At 39.3% G+C, this 15,036-nt stretch overlaps 1 protein-coding gene across 3 annotated transcripts in view; it reads right to left on the bottom strand.

Annotated features, from left to right (window-relative positions):
- Positions 1-1,077: 1,077 nt before the first annotated feature.
- Positions 1,078-15,036, bottom strand: part of banp (BTG3 associated nuclear protein) — a 62,447-nt gene continuing 48,488 nt past the window's right edge. For all 3 annotated transcript variants that reach the window (XM_053490893.1, XM_053490911.1, XM_053490901.1), the window contains exons 12-13: positions 11,255-11,395; positions 1,078-2,315 (exon numbers count right to left, since the gene is read on the bottom strand). In XM_053490893.1, the coding sequence (XP_053346868.1) occupies positions 2,193-2,315; positions 11,255-11,395 (264 nt within the window). In that variant the 3' untranslated portion in view covers positions 1,078-2,192. The remainder of the gene's footprint in view (positions 2,316-11,254; positions 11,396-15,036) is intronic.

The following is a 15,036-nucleotide window of genomic DNA, read 5'->3' as shown; positions in this document are numbered from 1 at the left end:
AAGACGGAGACAGGCAGATTACAAAAAAAAAAAAAAAAAAAACGGATGAGGGGAAATAAAGTGCAAAGGAGCAGAAATCTGAGAAAGCCGGGTTGCATTCAAGTGCTGGAGAGATAGTGGGAGGAAGCTTAAAATAGTGTTTAATTGACACACAGACTAAGAGAAAACAAAAGGAAATAGAGAAGAAGTGTGTTTATCAACGTTTGTACGACTTGTTTCTTGCAAACACTCCAAAATACACTATTACATCACAGAATGTGTGGGAACTGCAGTAAAGCTCCAAAAAGACTCTTTATCTCTCTCTCTCTCTCTCTGTGTCCCAACCCACCCCGTCTTCCTGATACCCATCACCAGAGACTCACTCCTCCATCTGCAGTAAACACACACACACACTATGACGGGAGTGGGAGATCAGTTCGGTCACCATGTCTTGAGCCTTGATGAGAAAATGTGTGGTGACCTAGAGGAAGTACTTCATCCTTTAACACACCCAGTCCCCAGAATATAAAATTTAACAGCAAACAGACTACTCTTTTAACAGCAAACAGCCACAATACTAAACCACGTATATCACTCGTTTCTTCACAGGCCCCTGGATTTCAGATCGTGGATGTTAATACTAGTGATAGCACTAAATATAGAAAAAAAGTTTCATAATCCAACTCATAGCATCATGAGACATATTAATCTATAAAAATAAATATTTTTCTGCATTCACTATATTCTGTCTGCAAGTTACTGTAGACATGAAAACCAAAACATATGCAATACCAGTACAGGGCAATATTTCTTTGCGGTGCATAAAGAAAAGTGGTGCATACTCCAGTCAAAATAGCACTTTTTATAAGCTTCCATACATTACATTTGATGTCATCGCCACCATCAGAGTTACCCTTCACATTTGGTTGCTCTGATTATGGGTTCATTACCTGGTTGTTTTAATTTTTTAATAACAGATTTAATACTACATAGTAAGTTCAAAGTTTGTGAATTTTTATTATATCCAAAAACTGCCTGCGTGTCAGACATCTGTTGGGTAGGATATATTCCTTAAAAAAAAAAAAAAACCCTGGCAACTTATAGGTACACTCCAGGTTTATTTGTACTGAGATCTTTTGATACACCAATTGTACACATTGTACAAATTATTTGACTTGTCCTAGAAGCATCCTGCATCAGTAATTTGATTCATGAGTCATAAGTCCATTTCAGTTCCAGGTTGTATCATGACAAAAAAAAGGGGGGGGGGTGAATACTTGTGCAACAAAAATGTATGTACATAGGCATGTCAAATACAAATTCATGTTTCCTATCTATATTACTGATCAAATGACTGCTAAAAAAAAAAAAAGCTCCATAAATATTTCTGCTAAATACATTTTCTTCCATACGAAGAGAGGAACCTACAATCCTCTCTAATAGGTGAGGCATTGCGAAACACAAATGAGAGCCAAACAATGATAGCAAACAAATACAATAAAACAGTTAACTTTTTTTTTTTTTAAACAAAGCAATATGTCGTTAGTTATGCGGTAGATGCTTCAGCTGATTAAGAAACCAGAACCTTGGAAGAAACACGCAAAGTAAAGCCTCCTTCATTTGCAAATGTCAGTCTTTTACAGGCCGGGATCACTGTCGTAATTGGGAGGGGATTAGCTGAACTTAAAAACCTAACAGCTAGACAGACTTCTCTAAGCTGCAGTTAAATAAACTCATCTTGCACAGTGAAGCTGCTGCAGTGATGGAGCACAGATGCAGAGGAGGAAGGGAAAAAAAACAAAAAAAAAAAACAAACTCCTTTCTCCTGTAGTCAGCTGGGCCACAGTCTGTATCACATGCAGCTTTGACAAGCCTGCGCTAGAGCCAACAGCGCTTTTGTGTTAATAAGCTGACTGGCCGCTTTCACAGTCTGTGATCGTCGGGAGATTGCCAATAGACTGGTTGACCCAAAAAGAATTATATGATTTGTTTAAACTAAACCTTCCCACCTGGGCTTTAACCCATGGTTGTCCACTCATATTTTTGAGTTTGAGCACCCACACGTAGCAGTCTTTATCTCTCTCTCTCTCTCTCTCTCTCTCTCTCTCTCTCTCTGTGTGTGTATCTCAGGTGCTACTGCTGCAGAATCGCAATGATGCATCTGTGTATGTGGAGCCGTCTTGTGTTTGAGAGAGAGCTCATGAGCTGGTGTCTCAGGTGCCCACTGTGTTGACGGGCATCTGAATCTGGACCACTTCTCCGTTCGCACCTTGCTGGATCTGTATAGCCTCCTTCACCTCCATCTCTGCCTGCAGAGCAGATCCTAGCGCCTCAGCCTGAAGAGAAACAAACAGGTAAGATGAATATGGGTTGCTGTTCAAACAGACAAGTAGATGACAAAAGAAATAAAAATACCTAAAGCACAAAAAAATCATACTGAAAGAGCAAGAGCAAAACCATGACAGATATACTACCAGTCAAAATTTTTACACATCTTTTAATTCCATGCTCGTTTCTGATTTTAAAAAATTTCTTTCTACATATTTCTTTCAAAACCATGCTGAAGGCATGCAAAATATGCAATAATCTCCTTTGAACAGTTGATATTGAGATGTGTCTGCTACTTGTGCTCTATAAAGCTTTCATAGTGGCTCTAATCTGAGGCACTGATAATTGAGCAGAGGTAAGTCTTCGGTCTTGCTTTCTGGGATTTTTACTCTTCATGAGTGTCAGTTTCATGGTGCTTGACGGGTTTTGCAATTTCTTACATTCTTGCAAGAACTATTCCAGAACAGCTGACCTTCATGTTTTAAAATTACAACTGACTGTTGCTGTTTTAACTTAATAACCAGATGCAATGTGTTATTTCATAGTTTTGGGAAAAAAAAAATCCAGTTTTGTTCTAGACTGTGGGAAAAAAAATCCAAACTTTTGACTGGTACTGTGTGTCTTTAACTGTCATCGACGGGTACTAACGCTAGTGTATATAGATTTATATTCGGCAAGGTTTGTGGAAGTTCGTACAAGGTGACTGACGGGAGTGGGACATTTAGAGATGAGGTAGAACAAGTAGAACACAGCAAGTGGTGATGGGAGGGGGGTGAGCTAAGCATCTTCCTCCACACACCCCACCTCAAGGGGAAAGCGCTGGCCCTGTTGAGTGACGCAAATGGCCACGCCCACTTTGTGTAGACTGACTGGCCCCTGGTCCTATATATATATATTAGGACAGGAATCACCATGGACCTGCCAATACAATGCCATCAGGATTTATATTGCGATTCTATGAGCATCATGATTTAAAAAATAAATTTTATGAATTTTTTCAGGTTTTGTTAAGAATTCGAAACAAACGTTGTAAGTAATTTGCGCCTGGGCGAACAGTGGATAGCATCCGTACGATTATAAAGGAACAGCAACACTTAGCCACCTCAAATGACACATGAATTAAAATTTATAAAAAAAAAAGTTTAACAGTCATTGTGGCGATAAATGAATCACCACACAAAAGTACTGCAATATACAACTGAATAAATCCCCCCCCCCGCCCCCACCTCTAATACATACGCACCATGTTACAATACTGTCATTGCTAACATTGTTAAAACTGCTCTTAGCACCATGCATTACCACAATGTTGTTGTTTTATCACTGTCAACACTACACTAATAAACAGTGCTATCAGTTCTGTGTTACTTGAGAGTCCTACCAATAACGGGCCGTTGAACCAAAATGAACTGCAGAGGGGTTGGATTAAGGCTACACTTTATCTTTGTCGAACAACAAATAAAAACAGTGTGTGAGGTAGAGCACGAGGGACGCCGATGAGTCACATCTGAGAGCGGAGCATGTTGAGTGAGTCATTCCTTCCTCACACGCTTGCCAAGAGACTGTACACCTGCACAACATGAACAGGCAATGTCACTCAAGGACATGGCCCAGGCATACACTTAAGCCTCTTTCTCTCAGTTTCACACAACCTCACATCACACAGCTGTGAACGCAACATCCTACACTACATCAGTCCCTTATGTGCTATAGCCCAAAAACATGGATGTTTTGACCTAACCCGTACAACAGATGTGATTAATCTGCCAAGTGATCTGTCCCATGTCCTTCAAGCACTCGATTGTGAATTCTAACTGTTCCACAAGAGGGCAGTGATAGGAACTTCTTCTTAAACTCATCGTTAAATACATTTTTATCCTTTTTTTTTTTTTACAACTACAGTCTTTAGGTATCGTAGACATTATTATGATAGAGTCAGACTGAATACATTATCTTCAATAATGAATATTAATTATACACTTTATCTTATATTCAAACTGGGTTGCACAGTACAGTAGCAGCAAACATGGTTCATTTATATAGTCATGTTTGTGCACATTCTGCATGTTATTCTCCTTTTGACAAATCAAAATTTAAAGGTTAAGAGGAGGAGAGCGCAGGGTTAGCCAGACACCCCTGGAGCAGATAGGCTTAACAGCATTGCTCGAGGGCTCAACACTGGCAGCTTCGGCGCTTTTGTGGCTTGAACCCCTGACATTCCGATCAATAATCCAGAGCCTTAACTGTTTGCGCCACCGCTGCCCGCAATCTCTTGTGTTAAGAAAATAGTTCTGTGCAGGATATCTATTAGGCTCTGTGTGTTTATTTCCCCTCCAAGCGTTATCCAGCCCTCTTAACCCTCGGGGGTCATTTGTAGGCTGCTGTGGACTGTTTACAAATGACCACCAGGCCAGGACCAATCCACAGCGTCTAGCTTGGAGAGCTATGCTGTAGAATATTGAACATGACTCGAGTCACAATGGGCAAATTGTCAGTGACTAGTGGACACAGTGGAAAACAGGCTCTATTTACTTTGTGGCCTCTTACTTCGGCTGGTTTTCTAAACCACTGGTGAGTCTGTTTAGATTGGACAGGAAGTGTGGCATATCTTGCATACTAGTGACAATCAGTCTAGCATTTCGACATGCTTCCTCTCTCCCTGACTTCCTAACAGACTCGCTGTAATCATGGCTTTCTCAGCAACTGGTCTGAAATCAGTGCTCATATAGTCTAACATTAAAGGCAGTGCTTCCTGTATGTTCTATTGTTCTCAAGGAAGAAACAGCAGATGCTATTTGCACCCAGGTGTCCACATGCAACAATGCTATTTGCACCAGGAGTAGAATAGCCCATGTGGCTATTTGTGCCTGTGTGTTCATAATCAACCTTGCAATTTACACCCAGGTGTTGTATATTCACACCCTAATCCTATCTGCATCCATTTACATTTTAACTATTACACTCATTTTGATTAGGTGAGGTATGGATGCCATTCATCTGCAAGTTACCCCAGCCTTTGTATACACTGGTGACTGGAAGTATTGAGACAAAAGTGAAATTTAATGTTTTATTGACATTCTCATTACATTTTTTAAGCTAATGATAATCAAGATAAGGTCCTTTTTCCTTTTTAAAACCTGTTGGACAAAGAGTAAAAAAATAAAATAAAAAAAAAACGTCTCAAGTACTTTGGTTGCTCAATCCGCGCCTGCTTGATTGCTTCCTGAAAATCATGTACAGAGATTTGCCAAAGTTGTTCTTAGTGTTATGTGTTAATATTATGACTGATCTGTATACATACAGACTTTAGCTATCTAAATTAAAGAACATTTCTTTCATTCAAATCATTTAAACCACTCCTTATTACACCTCATAGCACATATTGACAGTTAATCTGGAACACTTGTAATGCCAGCAAGTGCTGATTAAGCGCAAGGGATTACTAAATTATCACACAGAAACACACTTGCATGTCTGGGTTTCTGTCCAGCACTGAAACATGACCTATTGCTGAACCGGCATCAAGCCAGTGTAAGAATTTTTGACAGCGTTCAATCTGTCAAGATTCATCTGAGCTGTACATAGAACAGCATTTCCTGCTTGGAAATGTCCTTTTACTTACATCCACCCACTTTTTTATCATCTAGAGTCTGTTATGGAAACTATTACATTGCAAAAAAAGGCAAATGAAAGGTTGGGTCAAATAAATACATAAATAAAAAAGGACAGAGTAATTTTTCAAGCACTCGTTTAAAAACGCTACCACATGTTGGGTCAGACATAACAGTAATTGTCGTTATTCTCACTGTAATCTTCACACAGCATGGAACTTTACAGGTGAACTGATCTTATGACAGTAAGAGGAAAGTCAATGTCTGGTTCAGGTACATAAATGCAAGAAATCTGTAGAGATCTGAGGAACTGTTTCATGTATAACCAGCAGTGACCCTTGTTCGTGTTTTATCTGTATGATGCTTCTGCTAGTTAGGAAGAAGGTGGAAGTGAATATGGCCTTGGCAACAGATTAATTTATGTAAACACATGTAACGTGTAAACAGACAATCAAAATCATTGGGTTTATGGTGAGCTTTCTCAAATTTGTGAAAATTATAGCAGTTTCATGATTCCTTAATAGCTGCCTCAACTAACTCCCTTCTGTGAGGTCAAGGAGTGATTTAAAAAAAAGGAGAGAGAGAGAGAGAACGAGAGAGAGAGAGGGAGACTGTGAATTGGTACGTAATCACCAGCTTAACTTGCTCTGAGCTTGTTGATTTAAATCAACTTGCTTGTTGATTTCAGCCCAATGCTTTGAAAATCATCCATCATTAATACATTTCCAGATAGCCACTAAGTGTAAACAAACATGATTACAGCAAAGGCTACAATAAAACCCAGACGGTCCAAGAAAGCGCAGCTCAATGCACGGGGTAATGGAGAACACACTCTCCAATGAACCCATATCGTCATAAAATGCTCCCAATGAGGCAGCATGGCCTGAACTCACACTCCAGCACTGAGAAGGAAGGGGCATGTATTTCAGAAGAGCCTGGCTGTGAGCGAGAATGAGGCCAAACCTGCAGAGCCTCATCTGGCGAACAAAGCCAGTCATGAAGTCTCTCACACACATACACTGGCCCTCTGGGCTTGGCACAGCATGCTAAAGGAAGATGACAAGCTGAGTGCTGAAGATCAGCCAATGATCTGTGTGTGAGGGATGGAGAGATGGATCGAAGGAATGAGAGAACAGAGATGGAATCCGAGGGGGAAAAAAAAAACAAGATACCAGGAAAGTTCAATACCCACGCTTAACACTCGGACAACGGCCCGTTAAAAGCAATGTGAGCACATTTTGTTTACATCAGCTTTGTACAAGGATATCAGGGCAGGATGTGTGTATTTGTTTGGAGAAGAAAGCAAGAAATCTTAAAATATAGAGAAACAGTGGAAAATGGAAAAGTGAACATATGCAACGGTACACTGAAGATGTGGACATGTGCCCGGAGACAGAATAAGAAAGAGAACTAGAGAACAAGAGGGAAATGGTGCAACAGGGATGAACATATTTTAGTGTTGACATTAACAAGCGAGCAGTGCCGTTTAAACTGCTTGCTTTGCCAGGACCCAACTTATAGGGTAGGAAAACAAAACGTCTGCTCTATGCAGATGACCTCCTGCTGCTCACATTATATAGACGATACCATTTACAGTTATCAAATGCCCTCTACTCTTTAAAGATATGGTGTGAAAATATATAAAAACACTAATCACCCTTGGGGTAAATTAGAATGCTGACTGCACCCCAGAAGTTCTCACTTGAGCCGTGCCTGACCTAACTATTTCTAACATGACTTATGGTTAAACAAGGACAAACCAGCACAGCCATGTTCTGAAATGTAATGGTAAGCCTTCCCGGGAGAATAAAGTCTATTATGACAGCACAGACCAAATATTCATTAATGCCCATGGTTTTGAAACGATCATAAAGAAGTGTAATAATCAGGTGTTACACCTAACACATCCATTTTCATGCAAATAGTGTATGTTCGATGGGCAGCTCTGAGCATTCCAGTTCCTCCCAAAGGTGTCCACTGGGGTTGACATGAGTGCTCTGTGGGGGACACTCACATTCTGGGCCCGGGATAGTTTCTGAGAACGCTTGACCCCAAAGTCTGGATCATTTTGATCAGTGAGAAAACATAGGTTCGTGTCCCGCTGAAAGAGGTGGTCTCGAGCATGATAGATGCTCAAATCAGATATGGAAGCCAATTGTACCTGAACACGAAAGCAGAAGTGATGTCATCAGTGCTGTCTCTTCCAAAAACTCCTCCAAAAAAGTGTAGCACAAGCTAATCTCTTCTTGTACCTTACACATTCATAACTGATGAAGTAAAAAGGCATGAGAGAGCGTTGCTCTTGCTCTTGGCATTTTTCTGGAAAATCATAAATATTAGGCATAGCAAGAAGATTGACTTCCTCGTTCTCTTCTCTTTGATTTTTTGAACGAATATTGCGATTGCGATTTTATTTGCGATTTTGGCAACTGTTTTTGCTTTTTCAAACAAGCTACATGCATACATTCTAAATTTAACACAGTGCACAAGAAATGCATAACAAAACATTTCACAATGAAATAACATAGTATTAAGTTTAATAAAAAATTTTTTTAGTAAAATTGTCTTTAAAACAAACATAAAATAAATTAAGATTAACTATCCAATAACTATTCAACTCAAGTTAATAACATACTGTACACAGTAGTACTAACTGCTTGATAAACAAAACTGTAATAAATTGTCTTAAAAACAGACAACATAAAAAAATTAAGACGTAAATCAAAACAAAAAAAAAACTCCATTGTCTGTGGTGATAGACACTTGTTCAAAAAGTCCCCATAATGCTAAAGCTTCTTTTCACAGTTTAGCTATAATTGCCCGGTTCGCTGCGTAAAATCATGTGCACAAGAACGTATTCTGAATAAAAATCTAAATAAATTAATAGATAAAATTGCAGCCTTATGCGGTTTAGAAATTGCATGTGCTTAAATTAAAGTATAATAAAGTATTCAAATTAACAGAAATTAATAGTGCCTTCCACAACCAGGGATGTCTTCACCGACCTTGCTCGTCATACTGGAACTAGTCTGGAACTCCAAGGCTCAGTAAAGGGACGTTGTAAAAATATGGCATTTTACCCAAATACATTGAATAAAATTGTGTCCTTGCAACTTTGTTTATTTTTTGAGAAAACGCACACAATGTAATATTCAGGTGTCCACAAACCTTTGGACATACAGTTTGTTGTATGTTGGATCAATGCTATGAAAAACACTATTGTGTTCTACTCTGTACTTGATAAAAGTTCTACTTCTGACAATTTAATGCCAAAATACAAAAGACGACCCAAATTCCAAAAATACTATGAAACAAGCCCTCGGGAGAAACGGAAATTAAAGACACTAGAGATTCAGAAAGAGAGAACCCATGGACAGGTGGTTCAGAGGTTCACTTACCTCCTAACTGGCATTAACACAAAGCACACCCAGATCAGTACCACTTTATAATCCAATAAAATCACCAACTAGCATCAAACAGAGTTAAGACACATGTCTGGAACACTGCCATTCTGAAACTAAAAGCCAGAGTCAGTCAGAGTGCCATCAGGCACTAAACTGAGACACCTGAGAGCACAGACAGATTCAGTGCGTACAGCCTCATTAGTGTAAAGAGCAGACGCTAAAGCACCTGGCTGCTCAGAGACAAGAGAATACGTGTACGCTGCACGACAAAAACTTCACTGTTTAAAAAAAATCTTCTTAAAGTCTTGAGAAACTTTAATATCCAAATATATTTGAACTCTAATCTCAACCCGCACAGTAATCAAAGGTCTACATCTGATAAACCACAAAACTTCCCTGGTTGAAAAAAAAAAAATCTAGAACAATACTCCCTATAAAGTATGTCGCGACATCCATTGTATTATTGTTGGTATTATCATACAGCTGTTATTCATTTTGGTAATATTATTGGTATGAACATTATTAGTGTTATCGTTGATTCCGATCCATTTTTTTCCTCCAATGTTCTGGCAACATCGTACAATACTCGGTCATGCCAATAAAAGTTTAACTGAATTGAAGGAGATGATACAGTACATATGGGCGCACTTATTTTATGGTTTTATTTAAAAACACACAAAAAAAGAAATGGAGATTGCAGTACAAAAGAAATAAAAAAAATTTGCCTGAGGTGGAAAGTTTGAAAGATTATATGCAACAACAACAAAAAAAAAAAATAATGTTGTCATATTGGGCCATAAGTCATGTTTCCACTGAACATATTTAAACATTCCTGGAAGTGTTATTTCAGCAACTGGGTGTAGATCAAATATTTGCATATAATGTGATAACATTCTATTAATTTTCTTTACTGCATGAGTAGATCTGTAAAATGCAGGATTTACATTGACATTTATATGCACTCATGTTCCAACTAATTTATCTTTTATGCTTCTTAACCAGTTTCTAACTGGAGTCGATATTTCCTTTAAAACTGATTGGTGGTTTGTTTCTTCCTGAAAAAGACAACAATAGCCTTACACTTTTGTATTCTTTTCTCCTTAATCTTAACGTGTCATCTTCAGGCTTTTCATGTAGACCGAAGAAACTGATTCAGTCAAATTTTTGACACATTTTTGGAGATTCCTTTAATTTATGAATAGCTTTTTGAATAGGAACCCAGCTATAGAGACCAATACAGTGATGATGGAAGGATTTAGTAAATACATGTGGTAGGTGTAGATTAAACGAGAAACAACACCAAAGGTTGGGGGGGGATGTGAAAAAAAAATTGAGCAGATACACAAAGTGTGGCTAAGATATTCCTAGGCTTGGTTTGGTGCATTCCAGCTGAAATGCAATGCCACAAATCATCAAGGAGGGAAAGATGTTAGTAAGGTTTTATAATGCCATTGGTTCAGAAGAATCCACTCTGTTCCTGGTGGGTGAGAAGGAAGTTTCACAATTTCGCACACTTCCTCGTTTCTATACTTCGCTCTCCTTAGCACAGTCAAAGACCATTTAAACATATAGACCACAGCAACTCCCAAAAGTCAGCTGTTTTTGGTTGTGCCAGACAGCCCACTTTAAAGGATTCAGTGGGAAGCAAGTGCCCTCTTCTTTCTTTCCACATGGCCTGCATTACCCTCTACTTCACCACCATGCAAAAGGGATTTGAAGCTCATCTACTAATTATTACTTTCCCTTCTTCTAGCATTCCATTCTAGAACTCCAAGTGCTGCAGTCAGAGCAGTGGAAAGACAGCCAGGATTTACATCAAGTTTTAAAAATAAAAAAAATGGCCAACAGATGCAGTTCCATTTGACTGCATCAAACCTGACATTCTGCACTGAGCTGGGTGTTTGTGTTAACTGTGCATTTGTGTGTCCTTACGTGCACTGTTCCTGCGTGGTCAGTCACCGGGCCGAGCTGGACGTACTGAACCTGGATGTCATTGGCCTGCAGAGGAGACGCATCCACTGTCCCCGTCCCATCAGCAGAGGCCACTGCAATAAGCTGAGTCCCTCTCAAAACCTACAAACATGGAGAGAGAAAGTTTAGAGAAAAGATGCCGCAACCTGTTTTATACTGCATAGTCATTAAGTAATCTGTAGTACACGCACATAGTAGCAGAGTCAGGAAAAAAGCTGATATATTTGTCTAAACCAGGGTTTTAAAGTCAACACTATTGTAACTGGAAATTTTTCAAAGACATCATGGCTCAATCTGAGTTAAATACAGTGTAATAATAATTATGCAATTGCCAAATAAAGCTGTGTGCGTGTGATTATTTTTTAAATTGTATTATAAATAGCTTGCATTTAAGCAATTTAAGGCACTTCCGCTCTCAACCAAGTGTGAACTAATGTACGCTACTTATGACCCCCAAGGGTTGACACTAATAAGCCTTCCATGCACTCAGATACACTGCAACTTGTCGTTGAGCTACAGTGTTTAATTTTAGCTACACCTCATACATCCTGAATTGCTATCAATATAGAATCTTTTACACAAAAAGAAATCTCTGCATAAAAACTTTGTGGGTGTGTTCATTTAAGACCTCCCAGTCCAAATACAAAAAATTATAAAAAATAATAATCCTTATTAGCTTTGTCTGTAACATGCTGCTAATCATGCCAGCAGTGTAAGAACTTTTTTTTTTAAATATCAGGCATAAAATTAAGGCTTTGAAACAGGACAATGCAATTGATGCAGATATTAAACTAACTATGTCAAATCGGAACCTAGAATACTTTACACCCCTTGAAGAGAATGAACTAATTTCACTCAGAACCAATTACAGGCCAATATCAAACCTCCCGTTCATCTCTAAGATTCTCGAAAATATAGTAGTGGAGCAGCTATGCTCATATCTACATAGAAATAGCATACATGAACTGTATTAGTCAGGATTTAGGCCTCATCACAGTACAGAAACAGCACTCGTTAAAGTAGTAAATGACCTCCTATTGGCCTTTGATCAGGGTTGTGTAACTATGCTTGTTTTACTTGACCTCAGTGCACCGTTTGACACCATTGATCATGGGATTCGTCTTCACAAATTAGAAAATGTAGTAGGAATTAAGGGTACAGCCCTCTTCTGGCTCAGATCCTATTTGACTGATCGCTATCAGTATGTAGATCTAAATGGTGATTATTCTGCATGCTCTCTAGTTGAGTTTGGTGTTCCACAAGGTTCAGTTTTAGGCCCACTGCTTTTTTGCCTATACATGCTTCCTCTTAGCAACATAATCCGTAAACGTGGTATTAGTTTTCATTGTTATGCTGACGACACACAGTTATATGTCTCAGCAAAACCAGATGAGAAAAACCAGCTTACTAAAGTTGAGCAATGTGTGCAGGACATAAGAGATTGGATGCTAATCAACTTCCTTCTGGTTATTCATGATAAGACAGAAGTTCTAGTCAGGAACGCATTCAGCTAAAAGTAAGATTTTAGATCACACTGTAACTTTAGATGGCCTTTCTGTTCCATCGAGTGCAACAGTAAAAGACCTCGGTGTGATTATAGATCCCAGCCTTTCATTTGAAACACATGTAGATAATATTACCAGGATAGCATTCTTTCACCTCAGAAATATTGCCAAGATAAGAAATATACTGTCGCTAAACGATGCAGAAAAACTAGTTCATGCTTTTATCACCTCTAGGTTGCACTATTGTAATGCCTTACTGTCTGGTTGTTCAACTAGATGCATAAACAAGCTTCAGCTAGTCCAGAATGCAGCAGCGAGAGTTCTCACTAGAACCAGAAGATACGAGCACATCACACCTACCTTATCTTCACTTCATTGGCTCCCTGTGAAATTTCGCATTGTTTTTAAAATACTACTCTTGACATATAAAGCATTAAATGATCTCGCGCCGCAGTATCTGAGTGAACTGATAGTGTCTTACGATTCGCCACGCCTACTTCGCGGGGTCAGGGGTAGCTCAGTGGTTAATGCATTGGACTACGGTTTAGAAGATTCCAGGTTCAAACCCCACAACCACCAAGTTACCACTGTTGGGCCCTTGAGCAAGGCCCTTAACCCTCAACTGCTCAGATGTGTAATGAGATAAAGAATGCCAATGCCAAAATGCCCAAATGTAAATGTACTTCGATCAAAGGATGCAAGCTGCTTGTCAGTACCGCGTATTATGCAAACTACAGCTGGGGGCAGAGCTTTTTCTTACAAAGCCTCAAAATTATGGAATAGTCTTCCAAATAGTGTTCGGGACTCAGACACAGTCTCAGTTTTTAAGTCCAGGCTAAAAACCTATTTATTTACTCAAGCATTTTTATAAATAGATTTGTCTTGGGTAAAGGGGCAGATCTAGGGGACTCATGGACGTAGAGTATTATGGTGAAATGGTATGTTTAGATGCTGTCTTCCCCACTCTCCATGATCACTCAGGTTTGTTGACAGTGAGGAGATTGTTTGCTTTACATCTCAGGGAGCCCTCATGTCTGTGTTTCCTTCTGGCTCTCCCCTTTTAGTTATGCTGTTATAGTTAGTCCTGCCGGAGTCTCTGCTTGCACTCTACACTAAATATACGTTCACATTATACATTATTTGACTGCGACCATACCTAACTGTTATCTCCCCTCTTCTGTTCATTTCCCCCTCTCTCTCTTCCCTATCTCCCCCTCTCTCTGTCGAACTACACATGTCGTTCCTGAGCTGCCAGTGATCCAGACTCCCTCTGCCCTCCGGACCTGTCGGACCCATCCTGGTCGGACCCTTCTGCTTGGAGTTCTCGTCACAGGGATGCCTCGTGTGTCTCTTTGGGATGTGTCTGGTGTCTGGGGATGGTTTCACTCTACCATAAATATGGTTTTGGCCTCGACTGGTCTTGACAGCTGTTTCTCTGAGGACTTGACTTGGCTGCGGTCAAGATTGCAATTGTCTCCACAAACTACCTGGACTGCATATTTACATCAATTAACATTAACTGTTATAGCTGCTGCCTACCATATAACACACTGTATAATTGCAGATTGATTCCTGCTTTCTGTTTTACCCAAATGAGGATGGGTTCCTTGTTGAGTCTGGTTCCTCTCAAGGTTTCGTCCTTTTACCATCTCAGGGAGTTTTTCCCTTGCCACAGTCGCCTGCGGCTTGCTAACCAGGGACAATCTGCTCATGTTGATTCATGCACACTTACATTCCATACAGACTTAAATAATTCTTTTGATTGTGTAACGCTGCTTTGCAACAATGACAATTGTTAAAAGCGCTATACAAATAAAATTGAATTGAATTGAATTGAATTGTAAGTAAAATCTGTCAAGTAAGCTGCCAGGAACATCAGAAAAATCTGAGTTTAAGGTCTATCCTTGCTCTCTAATTCCCAGCATGTTACATACTGTACGGCATAAACAGTGAGAGAGAGAGAGAGAGAGAGAGAGAGCGAGAGAGAGAGAGAGAGAGAGAACTATGTAAAAGAAACAATTTAATAAATGATGTCTCATGTTAGTGTTTTTTTTTTTTTTACTATGACTAAGCCGAGACGATGTTGAGACGCCGGGGATATCAATGAACAATGACAGTGCCGAAATCAGCACGCAATATTGTTGACGGAAAAAGATGAGACTAAAATGTGGTTTAAAAGAATAAAAACTAATAAAACATCTGTCTTTATTTTATTCAACATTTAATTTTCATCACAAT

Source organism: Clarias gariepinus, chromosome 2 (genome assembly GCF_024256425.1).
Source record: "Clarias gariepinus isolate MV-2021 ecotype Netherlands chromosome 2, CGAR_prim_01v2, whole genome shotgun sequence".
Lineage (NCBI taxonomy): Eukaryota > Metazoa > Chordata > Actinopteri > Siluriformes > Clariidae > Clarias > Clarias gariepinus.
The sequence above is the reverse complement of the archived record's forward strand: the minus strand, read 5'-3'. Positions and strand labels throughout refer to the sequence as shown.